The sequence below is a fragment of the Phyllobates terribilis genome, unplaced genomic scaffold (genome assembly GCF_046119375.1).
Source record: "Phyllobates terribilis strain yellow unplaced genomic scaffold, ASM4611937v1 Scaffold_82__1_contigs__length_6685932, whole genome shotgun sequence".
NCBI lineage: Eukaryota > Metazoa > Chordata > Amphibia > Anura > Dendrobatidae > Phyllobates > Phyllobates terribilis.
The window spans coordinates 5117873-5135279 of NW_027362842.1; the positions used below are offsets into that span (position 1 = coordinate 5117873).

General features: G+C 48.9%; 1 protein-coding gene across 1 annotated transcript in view; it reads right to left on the reverse strand.

Annotated features, from left to right (window-relative positions):
- LOC141197275 (vomeronasal type-2 receptor 26-like) overlaps positions 1-5987 on the reverse strand; it is an 86520-nt gene extending 80533 nt beyond the window's left edge. Inside the window, exon 1 of the mRNA XM_073662663.1 lies at positions 5849-5987. Coding sequence (XP_073518764.1) covers positions 5849-5987 — 139 coding nt within the window. The remainder of the gene's footprint in view (positions 1-5848) is intronic.
- Between the last annotated feature and the right edge of the window lie 11420 nt (positions 5988-17407).

Sequence of the window (17407 nt, forward strand, 5' to 3'; positions counted from 1 at the left end):
CATGGCACTCATCGGTGAACAAAACAGTTTTGAAGTCAGTCTTCATGTATTGTTTGGCCCACTGGAGCAGTTTCTGCTTGTGTACAGTGGATAGAGGAGGTCGACAGGATGGCTTATGCACAGCTGAAAACCTCTGAAGGACTCTGCATCTTGTTGTTCGGGGGACGTTGGAGGCAGCAGCAGCTTCAAAAACTTGTCTTCTGCTATGTCAAGGCTTTTTTGCCGCTGCTCTTTTAACCTGGCGTAATTGCCTGTAGGAAAGAGTCCTCAATTTTCCCTTATCAGCACGCACACGTGTGTACTGTGAATCAGCTACATACTTCTTGATTGTGCGATGATCAGGATGAAGTGTCTTGGCAATGGTGATTGTAGTCATGCCTTGACCTAAATACTCCACAATTTGTTGCTTCTCAGCAGCTGACACATCCTTTTTCTTTCCCATTTTGGCAGAAAATGTGGGCTGCTTAATAATGTGGGACAGCCTTCTTAAGTAGTCTTGCCTTTCACTGGACACATCTGCCAAACTAATTAGCACAGGTGTCTGCAATTGCTTACAGTGACACACATCACCATCAATGAGTTTAACTGACAAACAAAAAATTCTTACCTTATTACTCCTAAACACTTTTTGCATAATAATTTGGAACAGAGTGTACATGTGCTTTTCCACAAAACAGCAGTGGTTCACGTAGTGAATATTACAGTTCTAACTTGCCAACCGTGGTCTGTATGGAGTTGTTCAATAAAGGGCCCAAAATTAAGATAACATAGACAGGAGAGGTCTCTATGAATAGGAATTCCTAAGTATTTGATACCCTGTGAGGGCCAGGCAAAGGGAAAGTTGGACTGGATGGAATCCTGTATGGATTTGGGGAGGGAGAAATCGAGGGCCTCAGACTTCGCTGCATTGATTTTAAATTTTACCAAGTAACAAAGTGATCTATTTCAGTCATAACAGCAGGGATGTATATATGTGATTGAGTGATATATACTAGGACATCATCAGCAAATGCAGAGCACTTGTACTCGGTGCCTCCCACCTCAATCCACCTAATATTGGGGTTATGGCGAATTGATGAGAGCAGGTGCTCCGTCACTAGGATGTATAAGAGAGGGGACAGAGGACATCCCTGCCTTGTCCCATTGGTGATTATGAAAGGTGATGAAAATGTTCTATTTATCTTCAGCCTAGGTGACGTATTGCGATACAGGGCCGTGATTTTGGCTATAAAAGGGTCCCCTAGACCTCTACCCCAGGCTTTTTAAGAGATTAATATATGGCATGCCAGGAGACTCTATGGAATGCTTTCTCAGCATCCAACGAGAGTATCTAATTACAAATTTTTAACTGCATCTAGCCCAGGAAATACTTTGTGCCTATTAGCAGTGTCTGCTAGTCAGCGGATTATCCCAGCTGTTAAGCAAGCTACACCACCTGTAGTTTGGACACTTAATTTTTTCAAAGGCAATGGTTTGGGCCCCCGGGACACTCAGGTGAAGAGCATCGGGGAGGCACCCCAAGGCATAGGGGCTGGGACTGGCGGTAGGACACCTTGCTGTGGACCACCAAGCTCGATCCTTATAAAAGCTTTTTAACTGCAGCAGCTCTTAGTGGACACTACTGGAGCTGGAATTACCGCGGCTGCTGGAATGAGTCTTGCCCTTCAATAGATCCTTGTAAAAGGATTTAAAGAGTACTGATTCAAATTAGAGAGACAATTTAAATTAAAAAGATTAGACCTGCCTCCACCGCAGGGGGGCTCGCTCGACCCACCAGCGGACAGGCACCAGTATTGGGAGAGGGGGGCTGGCCGTCAGGGTCCACCGCAGCTCTGGCACAAACCCGGCGACACGGGCAGGAATGGACTGGCTGTGTCGTCTTCACACTTCTTTGGTTTTAGAAGGGCATGACATGCCTATATCTGTGTCTCCCCCTCCTTTTACTCCTCCACCTCTTTTCTCTTCGCATGACTATATGTACTTGTCACTTTTCCATGTGTTAGTTGTGTCTTCTGAGCAGTTTGTCAGGTTTTGGACACCTTTGAAGGTGTTTTCTATGTGTTTCTATGTGTTTTTGCTTGCCTGCCAGTGGTTTTAATGGTGTTCGAAGGTGTTCGACGAACAGTTCGACGAACAGTTCGGCGAACATATGGGTGTTCGACGAACCGAACCGAACTCGAACACTATGGCGGTGGCTCAACAATAATGAGGAGGAGTCAATGTGTACAGACTAGATTCCTGCAATCCTTGGAGTTGGCAGAACACGTACAGCGCCACTCTCAAGATCTGTACCCGGCTCCACAACATTTACCCAATGGGCAGTGAGGGAAAGGTATCGTCCCTGTCCATGCTTACTGGTCCACGCATCAGTGGTGAGGTGGACCTTGCTACTGACGGCGTTTTGTATCCCATATTTATTTTTTTCCTCCACATGCTGTTGCAGGACAGGGACGGCTTGCCTGCTGAAATAAAAGCGGCTGGGCACGTTGTATTGTGGGACTGCCAATGCCATAATGTGACGGAAGGTGTCAGTCTCCACCAGCCTGAATGATAGCATTTCAAGGGCCAGTAGTTTTGCAATGCCAGCATTCAGAGCCTGTGCTTGGCGGTGGTTTGTTGAGTATGGGCGCCTTTTCTCCCATGCCTGTGCTAATGATGGCTGTAGACTGGTCTGGGATTGTGAGGATGACTGGGAAAGTGGTGCTGTGGGTGGAATTACACTGTGTCTCTGTACAACAGTGCCAGAGGTTTTTGCATGGCGATCCTGTGAGGAAGCCGAAGCAGCTGTGTGTGAGCTTGAGGAAGAGGCTACAACACAAGAGGAAGAGGTGGCTGGTGGCACTGTAGGTTGGCCTAGGTCTTCAGTGTGTTTTTGTAACTCCACCACGTGCTTGGTCCGCACATGTTTCCACATATTTGTTGTATTGAGGTTGCTGACACGTTTCCCTCTTTTCACCTTCTGATTACACAGCTTGCATTTGACAAAGCAAATGTCATCTGCAACTGTGTCAAAAAAGGACCAGGCACTGCAAGTCTTGGGAGCGCCTGCTTTGGATTTTGGAAGAGCCATGCTCCTAATGGGTGCCGAAGTGGAGGCTACAGGAAACCAAGTCTGCTCCCTCCCTCTCCCTCCTTTTTGGGCCGTTCGGGGATTCTCTTCCTCAGAGCTGCTCCCACCACCTTCCTGTCCCTCACGCCATGATGGGTCAAGAACCTCATCATCTATACCACCCTCTTCAAACAACTGCTTCTCCTGGGTAGTCTCGACAGCACAGTACTCACCAGAAAGTGGCACCTGAGTCTCATCATCAGATGCATACTGAGGTGTGCTGCTGACCATAGGCACTGGCCCACCCGCCTCTTCAGATTCAGAGAGACAAAACGGTTGCGCATCACTGCATACTACCTCTTCTTTAAATTCTCGTATTCTGCTTGGCTGGCCCCCTCTTTCCAAGCCAAGAGATTCAGAGAACAGAAGTAGAGATGGCTCCTGTCCAGGGTTCTCTGACTGCCTGGGCAATTTGGCAGGTGGTGAAGAGTCAGATGGGTGCTTTTCAGTGCTCCGGACCTGAGAGGATCTGGAACTAATTGAAGTCGATGCGTTAGCTGCAATCCATCCGACAACGGCTTCAATTTTGTCCTCCCGCAGCAGTGGGGTACGGCTAGCTCCTACAAAGCTGCACATAAAGGACAGTTCTCTGGTAAAACTGGGGGATGCTGAGTTATTGGTGCCCGCAGCAGGCTCAGAATCCCCACGTCCTCTCCCTGCAGGCACAGAATCCTCACGTCCTCTTCCTGCAGAAACTCCACGCCCACGACCACGACCACATGCCTTACTCCCTGCCTTCTTCATCTTGGTAGACTGATAAAGATAGGCAGAAAAGTACTAAGGGCTTAGTGTGCTTATTCCTGAACAGCTGCTAACAGGTATAAGAAACACTAATTTTATAAAGTGTGGACTAGACTTTAATATGAGCTAATGTGGCCTACACAACTGTAAAGTGGAGTGTTTGGTGAACTTTATTTTGTTTTTTTTTGTCACAAAAAGACACTGGATGTGCCTAAAGATGTAATAACGATAGTATCACAAACTTTTTGTAGCTATTACAATGCAGGAAGGTAACCTACAATGCAATAGATGAGGCTACAAAAAATAGGCTAATACTAATCTGGCTGGGGCTGCAGGGCCCAATGCTGCAGAAAGGCTCCTCTATCTACTCCTATATAGTGTGTTTGGAACCAATGTAGCTGAATACGGATGGAACCACCACACTAATAGGAGAAATCAGGAAAAATTATCAATTAGCAAAAAATGACAATGTATGAGGCAGTGACACACACTGAGTGCACTACAACCAGACGTGGCTGAAGCACACACTACAGGGTGAGCTGCACTCACACACACAGACCTTGCAGACAGCGGTGAACAGTGCAGATGCAGAGCACTGTGCACTAGCGCTGCAAGACAAAAAAAATGTTCTCTATCTACTCCTATATAGTGTGTTTGGATCCAATTTAGCTGAATACGGATGGAACCACCACACTAATAGGAGAAATCAGGAAAAATGATCAATTAGCAAAAAAGGACAATGTATGAGGCAGTGACACACACTGAGTGCACTACAACCAGACGTGGCTGAAGCACACACTACAGGGTGAGCTGCACTCACACACACAGACCTTGCAGACAGCGGTGAACAGCACAGAGAACTGTGCACTAGCGCTGCAAGGCACAGCGGTTTATAAAGTAGCTTGGGTAAAGCAGAATAGACCAAATAGGAAGCTAAAACTGTCCCTCAGAACAACAGCGTCCTATCCCTAACTGAATTCACAGCAGAGTGAGCTCAAAATGGCGGCGGCGGCTTTTATAGTTCATCATGACGTCATTTCAGCAGCCAATCACAGCCATGCCTTAGTTAACATGCCTACATGCCTAACAGGATGTGCCCACACTTCTTAGGATCCTCATTGGCTGAATAAAATGAAACTGGCTCATTGCATTATGGGAACTTCCGATTCCGGTATACGATATTCTAAAAGTATCGGAATTAAGTATCGGAATTCCGATACCGCGAACATCGGCCGATACCCGATATTTCAGTATCGGAATGCTCAACACTAATGAAGAACATTTTCCAATGACTTTACATTTTCTTCTTCTGATATCTGTTTTGGGTTCTCATAATATGTAACAACTTACAGCATTTTTGAGCACCATTTTTTTTATTTGCAGAAATTTGTTGTCAGCCTTTGTCCCCTTATTCTTTATTTGCTGTCCCATTCTCCTGAGCTCTTTGTCTTCTTATCCCCCTTTCCTATGTCTGACTATTAATAATTACCAGATATATTGGATATATGTTCTTCTGGACAGGTGATACAATCATGGCAGCATAAGTAGAATTTGTTTTTCTTTTTAGATTGTCGAGTTCCTGGACAACAAGTTTCAGAACACAAACCCACTGGAACCTACAAAAAATAATATGTGGAGTAAATTTTTGCTTCATATTAGTTTCTAGGGTATTTGCAAGTTACAGTAATTGGAAAACAATAGATAAAAGAAAGTTGAGACCCATCGCCGGACTGGGACCTGTATTCAGTCCTGACATCTGAAAGCACATAGACCCAAATACTGTGCTGGGAATGGAACTGGACTTGTGGATTATGATTCGTGGGGTGTATACCACATTTCCAGAATACAAATGGTAAATCACTAAATAATCATTCAATCACCAAATAAAACCACTATACTAGTATTGTCACCGGGCTGCTATTGCCCAAAATCCAGAGTTCTGACGACAATATCACTAAATACTGTATAAGATAGTTAATACTGCCACATCATAATCACTTGCACTGAAGACCATACGTATTGAATATAGATAATGCCAGTGACTCTCTGGTGATGTTTCCAATTGGTTATTGACTTTCTCCCTTTTTCTTTTATTGAGTCCAGACCCTTCTGACAAATCTTTCCATCCACATATCATCTTTAAGATAAGACAAAATGAGAAAATATTCTGTAGTAAGAAAATAAATAGTAATAGTACATATAAATAACATAGGGAACTTGGTAAATATTATTTTGATCAAAAGAGAGAAAAAGCCATCCAACCACGACAAGGTGAACCCTGTCAGAACAGTCCTTAATTCTTATAATTCACCTCAATAGCAGACATGAAAATAGATAAAGGCAGAGCAGGACCCAGACCAGACTGTTCAGACACCTGTTTTGTCTTTGTTCACATCTCGTCTTTGCAGAATGTAATGACGCGCCCCCTGGGCCAGTGTTGTTTGGGGGATACCCGGAGCCGGATCAGATGGGGGTTGTAGTCTCCGAGTGGCGGTGACCCGGTCCGTGCCCAGGGTGTCAAGCTCAGTGTGTGGCAGTCCTACAGATGTTACTGGATGTTCTTTAGTGTCGACTACGCCACCCGTTGATTTGCGGTCACTACGGCCGCCGCTGCAGCAGGGTCCGCTGAGGCTGGTGGTGTGTGTGCAGCTCAGGTAGTATAACCCCCAACGGGAGGGGTATAGCCTCAGGGGGTCAGTTGTAGAGGGTGGTGGTTGTGGTGGTGCAGTGAGAGTGGTAATAAGACTCCGAGTCGGGCTGTGCAGTTCAGGGTTTTTCTTACTGCTGTTGTTCTGGTCACTCCGGCCTTGAGTGACCGCCCGAGCCGTGCTGCGTCCACCAGGTCCTGGACTCGGCCAACCCCCAGGTAATTCTGGAGCGTGATCCTTAGCTCCCTTTCTGACTTGTCCTTCTCTCTGGCCTTCCCCACCAGGGATCCACCTATGTCCGGCTCCCTCGGGCCTCTTGTTGGTAAAACCCTTGTCTCTGGGTTCCCTGACCCTATTCACGGTTTGCCTTCCGGGTGGATTTAGTGGGTGGTCGTGGCAGATCCTGCCCATGACCTCCGGTCTCTGGCTAAGGATTAGGGCCCTCCACCAGCTTGGGATCCGGTACCCTTGTGCCAACTCTTCACCCTCTGGTCTAATTTTGGGTTCTTGGAGTTCCCTCTTCTCCCCCTCTGGGTCCTTCTTTCTCCTCTCTCTCTCTCTTGGCCTTGGAGCTGGCTGAGCTGCTCTGCTTCTCTGACTCAACTCTGACAGACTGACCCTGATCTAAGATGGTTCCCACCTTATATACTCCCTCTATGTGTGAGCTCAGGTGACCAGCACCCAATGAGCTCCTAGCTTTACCCAGACTGCTCCCCCTATCTGCCCCTACACTACTGGGATGTTCCACCCCCCTCCCACTCCAGCCAGGGACAGACATTGTCGTACCTGCACATTTCTCTAGTGGGAGTACCATTGATCTGTCCCCCGGAAATGGGATGTGTGTAGTGCATGCAGCCTACTGAGCTCAGTTCCACACTCCATCCTTACCCGGGAGTGGAATATCACACCTCTGGCTTGAGGTGTAATACCCCTGTAGCAGCCGAATCCTCAGGGTGCTACATTCCCCCCTGGTAAATCACAGCACGTCCTCGGGCTGTAAGATATAAAAAACATCCAAAACATACAATTTTTTCATAAACATAAACATAGAAAACATCATATATATATCATCAGCAATAAACTTTTCATATAAATAACATTCTTGTTCCTCCGGCCACGGTGCAACTTGTGACCGGGTAAAGTGCGACAGTCTCTTTAAGCAAAACAACAGTTTCCTATAAAACCGGTAGGGGGCGCCTTAGGAAACGCAACTATATACAAGGGGAATATGGCCGCTCTCAGTCCTCGGCCAGGTATTGGGAATAGGGAAACACGGGTTAACAGTTCACTCTTGTCCCAACGGGGACATATTTAAAGCAGCAACAGTTCACTGTACCCCGATGGGTAACTATTTACAGTCTCTTTACCGTACTTTAACGACGGCGTCCTCCTGCTCCTTCTTTATCTTCAGACCCGTCCGGGTCCTCTTGCTCCTCCTCACACCGCAGCTCCTCCTCCGTCAGGCGATGCACATGGAGGGCGTAGGGTCCTTTGGCACACTTGTGCCGGGTGAAGGTGACCTCGTCCCCTACGTACAGGTCACGACCTCTGTGTCCCTCCGGCAGATGGCTTTCTACGTCTCTGCGGGTGACAAAGACGTCGCCGGGGGTATGATGGTCTCTTATGAAGCCCCATCCATGCTGCAGGTTGAATTTAATCACAGTCCCGGTGGTACGGGGACCATGAGCTGCACGGGGATCTCTCCTGGTCCGGCTCTTCTGCTCCGCGCTCCTTATCTGTGCTTGCTGTTCCCGGACCCGCCTCTCTCTCCGCTCCTTCTCGAAGACCTCGAGCTGCTGGCGGCAGCACTCTGCACGTTCCGCTGCGGCCGCCCGAGTCTCCTGAGTGAACCCCATGAGGTCTCCTCCGGTGGGGTCCCACTCAAACTGTGCCTCCTCTAGCGGGGGCTGGGTCCTCCTGACGGGCTTCGGAACCGGAATCAGGGGCTCATCTAGGGGTCTTTCTTTCCGGAGTTGGGGATGGTGAAACTCCGGTGGCCACACAAAGGGCTGCCCATCCGGGCACGTATGCTGGGCGAACAGGTCCTCACCCAGGTGCGGTACTTTAGGTGTTATGGGCGCTGTGCTGGTAGCGGTGCCCGGGTTGACCAGGCCTTGCGAACAGGCTTGGGGCACGCTAAAGGAAAAGGGCACCGTAAGAACGGCGGCGCCCGTGGTTACTCGGCCCTGCGACCAGGCTGGTGGCTCCGCGGAGGTAGGGGGCGCTGTTGGAATGGCGGCGCCCGGGTGTACTAGGCCTTGCGACCAGGCCGATGGTATTTCCTGCTTTGCCGCGCTCAGGGTCGAAGCGCGTGACGTCACAGGGGTCGCGGCCGCGGTTTCCGGTTGAGGCCTAGTCTGCGGCGGTGACGATGCAGCGACGGGCACGGCAGGGGGAATTTCGGGCTCTGCGACGGGGAGCTGGGGCAGGCATGCGGTTTCTCGGCTCGGGGTAGAGACGTCCCCTTTACCTGCCTCCATTCGTTCAGCTCCCTTCTTGGCGCCGTCTCCGGCCTTGAGTCCTCCTGCACCATCCTCAGAGGCAGTCTGTCTCCTCGTCTCGGGTGGCGTGCTCCGCTGACGGGTTTCGGTCCGCTGAGCCATCTCTCGGCTCCACTCCGCCAACGTCTCTCGCTGCACCCGGGCCATCCTCCGTGCGAGGCCCTCCAGCGCAGTCTGTGCACACTCCCGGTCTCGGGGGAGCTGTGCCAGGACCTCCACTAGGCCTAGTGGGGTTGCGGCTTGTAGCAGGCTCCTGACCACTGGGTCGGTGCTGCCTGACTCTCCCTCCATCTCCGGGTAGGCTTTCTCTGGACTCCTCTCCAGACTTCTTGTCTCCGGGTGCGCTCTCTCCAGACTGCTCCAGGCGACACCCATCTTCGCTCTCTTGTTCTGTCTCCGCCCACATTGAGGGTGGTCCCGGGGCAACTTTGTGATTGTCAGTTCCAGGGGCAGTTCTCTCACGCTGATGGACACTTCCAGCATCACAGTCTCTGTTGGTGGGCGCGGTTTCCGCTTTTTGCGCCATTCTTCGACCTGGCCCACGATGGGAGGTGGCCTCTTGCCACCCTCTGGCACGCCCATAATGGCGTCCGCTCTTCCAAGGCGGGAAATCTTTGGAAATGGCGGGAATCGTCTCCCAGTGGCGGGAAACTCCATGGATGGCGGGAAAAAGCTGCAAATGGCGGACAACCGGCGGGAAACGACCTGTGATGGGGTCCGTTGGCGGGGACCCTCCGGAACCGGCGGGAGACTTCTTTTTAAGGTAACGGTGAACTTCTCTTCAGGCACGCAGTACCCGGTTGTTGCGGGCACGTTATCCTGCCGACTACGCCAAAGTTGACGCGCCCCCTGGGCCAGTGTTGTTTGGGGGATACCCGGAGCCGGATCAGATGGGGGTTGTAGTCTCCGAGTGGCGGTGACCCGGTCCGTGCCCAGGGTGTCAAGCTCAGTGTGTGGCAGTCCTACAATGTTACTGGATGTTCTTTAGTGTCGACTACGCCACCCGTTGATTTGCGGTCACTACGGCCGCCGCTGCAGCAGGGTCCGCTGAGGCTGGTGGTGTGTGTGCAGCTCAGGTAGTATAACCCCCAACGGGAGGGGTATAGCCTCAGGGGGTCAGTTGTAGAGGGTGGTGGTTGTGGTGGTGCAGTGAGAGTGGTAATAAGACTCCGAGTCGGGCTGTGCAGTTCAGGGTTTTACTTACTGCTGTTGTTCTGGTCACTCCGGCCTTGAGTGACCGCCCGAGCCGTGCTGCGTCCACCAGGTCCTGGACTCGGCCAACCCCCAGGTAATTCTGGAGCGTGATCCTGAGCTCCCTTTCTGACTTGTCCTTCTCTCTGGCCTTCCCCACCAGGGATCCACCTATGTCCGGCTCCCTCGGGCCTCTTGTTGGTAAAACCCTTGTCTCTGGGTTCCCTGACCCTATTCACGGTTTGCCTTCCGGGTGGATTAGTGGGTGGTCGTGGCAGATCCTGCCCACGACCTCCGGTCTCTGGCTAAGGATTAGGGCCCTCCACCAGCTTGGGATCCGGTACCCTTGTGCCAACTCTTCACCCTCTGGTCTAATTTTGGGTTCTTGGAGTTCCCTCTTCTCCCCCTCTGGGTCCTTCTTTCTCCTCTCTCTCTCTCTTGGCCTTGGAGCTGGCTGAGCTGCTCTGCTTCTCTGACTCAACTCTGACAGACTGACCCTGATCTAAGATGGTTCCCACCTTATATACTCCCTCTATGTGTGAGCTCAGGTGACCAGCACCCAATGAGCTCCTAGCTTTACCCAGACTGCTCCCCCTATCTGCCCCTACACTACTGGGATGTTCCACCCCCCTCCCACTCCAGCCAGGGACAGACACTGTCGTACCTGCACATTTCTCTAGTGGGAGTACCATTGATCTGTCCCCCGGAAATGGGATGTGTGTAGTGCATGCAGCCTACTGAGCTCAGTTCCACACTCCATCCTTACCCGGGAGTGGAATATCACACCTCTGGCTTGAGGTGTAATACCCCTGTAGCAGCCGAATCCTCAGGGTGCTACAGTAACACGCACAGATTCTAAACAAGTACAAGTGCTTCTCACTAAGTTAGAATATCATCGAAAAGTTAATTTATTTCAGTTCTTCAATACAAAAAGTGAAAGTCATATATTATATAGAGTCATTACACACAGAGTGATCTATTTCAAGTGTTTATTTCTGTCAATGTTGATGATTATGACTTACAGCAAATGAAAACACAAAAGTCATTATCTTAGTAATTTAAAATAATTAACAAAAAACACCTGAAAAGGCTTCCTAAGCATTTAAAAAGGTCCCTTAGTCTGTTTCAGTAGGCTCCACAATCATGGGGAAGACTGTTGACTAGACAGATGTTCAGAAGGCAGTCATTGACACACTCCACAAGGAAGGTAAGCCACAAAAGGTCATTGCTAAAGAAGCTGGCTGTTCACAGAGTGCTGTATCCAAGCATAATAATGGAAAGTTGAGTGGAAGGAAAAAATGTGGTAAAAAAAAAGGTGCACAAGCAACCGGGATAACCGCGAACAGGATTGTTAAGAAAAAGCCATTCAAAAATTTGGGGGAGATTCTGCAGTCTGCAGAAGAGAGATTCACTAGTGAGTGCACAATCTCACTGATTGTTGCAAGTGACAAGGATCCAGCAGGATTGATCAGTGTTCGGTTCAGTACAAGAAGGGAGCTGCAGCAGAGGAGATTCAGTGACCTGTGCACGGCACCGCTCTTCTGGTATGTCTAATGCTGGGAGGAGCAGTCAGCAGTACTCATGGCACTAACACATGACATGCTGCAAGTACGGCCGCTCACACCAGTTAGTAATACTAATTACTATTCACTGCTCCTACCAGCATTGGACATCCCGGAAGCACGAGTCATTAAATTTCTTCTGCTGCAGACTGCAGCTCACTGCTCGTGCTGACAGAAGGATGATCACTCCTGCCGGTTCCTTGTCACTGTGATACCGCACGTGCAACAACCAGGTAGAGCGGTGCTGCTGTTGGTGAGTCTAACACTGATTGGCAGAGCTATGATGTCCTGAGTAAAACAGTGCTCCTCCCCCACAGTATCATAGGCTGACATTAAGCAAAAGTAGAAGGATGGCTCCCTGCTACATCGCTCACCTAAGGTTAGATTTATGTAGGTGAGCAGGATTTTTATACAGAACTTACTAAGCCCCCACCAACACCAACAGTAAGTGTTAATGGGGGTCTTTACTAGAGATGAGCGTTGTTCTACTCGAACTGTTCGCCAATCTCAAATTCGAGCTGTTTTGGGCGGTGTTCGAGCCGGTCGGCGAACACGAACAATTTGAGAAAAATTCGGCTGTTCGAGGTTATGTTCGATAACTGTTCGTGCACCAAAATCATAACTGGATTTTTTCTCAGTAATGATGAAAATTAATGTTAATACGCAGTTTGAGTGTACAGCGGGGCGGGGGGAGGGGCAGGGGATGGATCTCTGCAGGAACAATGAAGATCTCCATTTTTTTTTCTCTTTCCCGCATTTGCAGTGGGGAGGTGCAATCTGTCAGCCTATCAGCAGCGCACACACGGAGAGAAGTGCTTTTTTTCACACAAGCAAGGGCATGTGTGATTGGCAGTGTATGTCACATGTCCTTGCCCTATAAGACCAAGCCATTTTCCCCGTCGCCACCATTTTCTCACTGCTGCAGCTGCGTGTTAGACGGCACCGCTGTTGCTGTGTGCGCTATACCTTGTTAATTTCAAGCCAATTTTCGCACAAATATACAGATAGCTTGGGAGTAGGGAATAGTTGTGATTGCAGTCCTTTTAAGGACTAGGTTACAGCATTTCCTACGACTTTTTTCAGGCAGGTCTGTGCTCTTAAATAGATAGATTGTGGGAGTAAAGATAAATTGTAATTGGAGTCCTTTTCAGGACTAGGTTACATCAGTTCCTATCAGTTTTTGCCAGGCAGGTCTGTGCCAGTGCTGTGCAAGTTTTTTTCACAGCATTTGGCTGAATCTAGCAAAGCTAATCCTTTTTGGCCTATTGCAGAGTGAGTTAGTCAGTGGAGTAGCCTATCTGTGTTGCAAGATATACCACCTGTGTATAGAATACCAATTTTTTTACTGCACCTAGTGAAGTAAAATCTTTTGGGCATAGCATCATTCTATTAGTCCATCTATACTGACCTCCATCAGGTTGCAAACTGAATATAATTTTTTTCTGCATCTAGCTCTGAAAAAATATTTGGGCTTCTAGAAGTGTGTGGGACTTGGTCTATTAGTCCATCTATACTGACCTCCATCAGGTTGCAAATTAAAAATAATTTTTTTCTGCATCTAGCTCTGAAAAAATATTTGGGCTTCTAGCAGTGTGTGGGACTTGGTCTATTAGTCCATCTATACTGACCTCCATCAGGTTGCAAATTAAAAATAATTTTTTTCTTCATTTATCTCTGAAAAAATATTTGGGCTTCTAGCAGCGTGTGGGACTTGTTCTATTAGTCCATCTATACTGACCTCCATCAGGTTGCAAATTAAAAATAATTTTTTTCTGCATCTAGCTCTGAAAAAATATTTGGGCTTCTAGCAGTGTGTGGGACTTGGTCTATTAGTCCATCTATACTGACCTCCATCAGGTTGCAAATTAAAAATAATTTTTTTCTTCATTTATCTCTGAAAAAATATTTGGGCTTCTAGCAGCGTGTGGGACTTGTTCTATTAGTCCATCTATACTGACCTCCATCAGGTTGCAAATTAAAAATAATTTTTTTCTGCATCTAGCTCTGAAAAAATATTTGGGCTTCTAGCAGTGTGTGGGACATGGTCTATTAGTCCATCTATACTGACCTCCATCAGGTTGCAAATTAAAAATAATTTTTTTCTGCATCTAGCTCTGAAAAAATATTTGGGCTTCTAGCAGTGTGTGGGACTTGGTCTATTAGTCCATCTATACTGACCTCCATCAGGTTGCAAATTGAATAAAAAAAATTTCTGCATCTAGCTCTGAAAAAATATTTGGGCTTCTAGCGGTGTGTGGGACTTGGTCTATTAGTCCATCTATACTGACCTCCATCAGGTTGCAAATTAAAAATAATTTTTTTCTGCATCTAACCCAGCCAATAGTTTTGGCCTAATACCACAGTTTGGCCACTCAGCTCTGCTCGGTTACCATCCATTGTTTTTTTGTGCAAACAACTCCAGAGTTGTGAATTAGTTAACCACCAAAATGAGTGGAAAAAGGCCTGCTGCTGGTGGAAAGGGGAATAGGCGTGTTGGGAAGGGGAAAAAAGGTTGTGTCCGTGGGGTAGGTGCAGAAGAAAGACCATCTTCCAGCCAAACTAAAATGTCTACTTCTTTTAGCGGACAATGTGATAAGATCCCTTTCTTACGGCCACGCCAATCGCTACAAATTCCAGATGAGGCACAAAAACAGCAGGTGCTTCAACGGATATCAAGTGCACCTTTAAGTGGGCTCTCCTCCACATCAACTTCAACATCACAAATACTCCAGTCCTCAAAGGTGTCACCCAAATCGCACTTGCTTCCTCACAGCTCCCAAATCTCCAGCTGCCCATCTGAGTATGAGGTAGAACAGATGGTTGAGTCTGCAGAGCTGTTTACTCATACTATAGCCTGGGAATCAGAGGTCGACTCCAGCGCTTCTGTGAATCCAGACGAGGAAATGATCTGCACTGATGCCCAGAATCTTTATGAGTCGGATCCAGGACCAGACGCAGAAGGTTCTGACCATAATGTAGACCCTCATTCCCAAACTGTAACTCCTGTTGGTGGAGACAATGAGGAAGACGATGATAAGACTCAAATACCTGATTGGAGCGACAACTTTAGTTTTTTGTCAGGGCAGGAACAGGTTGGCTCTGAGGACGACGGGTGTGATAACGCACAGGGTGATGATGATGAGGTCGGAGATCCCACTTACTGTCAACCCACAGTCAGCCAAGAGATGAGGTCAGCAGAGGAGGTGGAGGAAGATGCTAGTGACGACGAGGTCAGGTTGCGCCTTCCTGGACAGAGACGTAGTACTGGAAGCACGTCAACAACTGCATCCTCAAACACAACTCTGCCTCTCACCACAAGTCGTGGTGGCTCTTCAGGTCGCATGGGTGCTAAGCCTTGCATAGCCTGGGCATTTTTTCAGATCGATAAAGATGACCCAACTCGTGTTATCTGTAACATTTGTCAGCAAAAGCTAAGTAGAGGCCAAAAAATACATAGTTTGAGTACTTCATGCATGAACCGGCACATGGACATGAAGCATAAGTTGCAGTGGGAAGCTCAGTGTGCTACAATGCGGTCTAGCCGGCCGGGCCAACCACCGTCTGCCATATCTTGTGCATCCGCGGCCTCTTCATCCTCTGTGACTGGGGGGACAGCAGTCACACCTGTTTTGGGGCGCAGACCTGCCACCTCTTTACCCGCAACAGCCAGCGTGATTGGCAGGTCATCATTTTCTTTGGAGGTGGTAACACCAGCTGGTCTTGAGCGCTGTCCGACATCGATAGCACCACCTTTGGATCAAGGCAACCTAACATGTCCGCCTGCATCTTCCTCACAGACCGGCAGTTTGCCGGGGACACCCTTATCAACCCCGTCTAAGCACAATAGCCAGCCCTCGGTCCCTCAGATGTGGACAAGTAAAAGACCATTTCCTCCTAGCCATGAGAAAGCTAAGAGGTTGAATTTCACCATCTGCAAGCTCTTGGCTACAGAAATGCTGCCTTTCCGCCTGGTGGACACAGAGGATTTTCGAGACCTTATGTCCGTCGCAGTGCCCCAGTACCAGATGCCCAGTCGGCACTACTTCTCAAAGAAAGGTGTGCCTGCGCTCCACCAGCATGTCGCACACAACATCACCGCTTCTTTGAGAAACTCTGTGTGTGACAGGGTGCATTTCACCACAGACACTTGGATGAGTAGGCATGGACAGGGGCGTTACATGTCGCTGACTGGGCACTGGGTAACTATGGTGACAGCAGGACAAGGGGCTGCTGTCCAAGTCTTGCCGTCCCCACGAGTTGTGCGTCAATCCTCTTTATGTCATTTTTCCACTGCTTCTGCCTCCTCAACCTCCTCTCGGTCTTCCACCTGCACCCAAAGGCTGTCTGTTCATGCCACAAGCTTTCTAACTGCGCAGAAGGGATCCTGCACACCTCCTTACTATGCTGGCAGTAGGGCTCAACGTCATCAGGTGGTTTTTACATTGAAATGTCTGGGAAATGTGAGTCACACAGCTGAGGAGTTGTGGTCATCTCTGGAGAACCAATTTCATGAATGGTTGTCTCCACTGAACCTGAAACCAGGGAAGGCCGTGTGCGACAATGCTGCAAACCTGGGTGCGGCCCTTCGCCGGGGCAATGTCACACACGTGCCTTGTATGGCTCACGTGTTGAACCTGGTTGTCCAGCAATTTTTAGCCCACTATCCCAGACTAGATGGCCTTCTGCAGAGGGCACGGTCGCTGTGTGCTCACTTCCGCCGTTCGCATCCCGCAGCTCAGCGACTTACATCTCTACAGAAGTCGTTGGGCCTGCCACTTCACCGGCTAAAATGCGATGTGCCTACCCGGTGGAATTCAACTCTGCACATGTTGCAGCGACTGTGGCAGCACCGACAAGCCCTGGTGCAATATGTTCTGACGTATAGCCTGGGCCAACGAGATTCAGAGGTGGGGCAAATCACGCTGGAGGAGTGGTCTCAGATCAGGGACCTATGCACCCTTCTGCACAGTTTTGAAATGGCGACGAAGATGTTTAGTGCTGACGATGCCATTATCAGCATGACTATTCCGGTGATTTACATGCTGGAGCACATGTTAAACAGAATTCGGAGTCAGGTGGTGGCACAAGAGGAGGTGGAGGAAGTAGAGGAGGAGGAGTTGTATGCGGAAGGGCTAACATCTGCAAGGTCCAGACGGTCGGCAGCACCAAGGCGGCAGGCATGTGAGGGTGGGGGAGATGATTTTACCAGGGCGCATGGTAGCAGCCAAACTAGTGAGGAAGGTGCAGGAGCCCAGGAAGAAGTGGAGGACGAACTGATGGAAGACTCATCAGATGAGGGAGACCTTGATCACATTTCTGTTGTGCGAGGTTGGAGGGAGAGGACAGAGGAAGGAAGCATGATTGCTACCTCGCCACCAACACAACAGGGACTTGGTGCTCCTGGATGCGCAACACACATGAGTGCCTTCTTGCTGCACTACCTGCAACATGACCCTCGAATTGTGAGAATTAGAAATAATCCTGACTACTGGGTTGCCACACTGTTAGATCCCCGGTACAAAAGTAAATTTGCAGAAATTATTCCTGCCATAGAAAGGGATGCACGCATGCAGGAGTATCAGCAGAGACTGTTGCAGAATCTTACATGTGCTTTTCCACAAAATACCAGTGGTGCACGTAGTGAATCTCACAGTT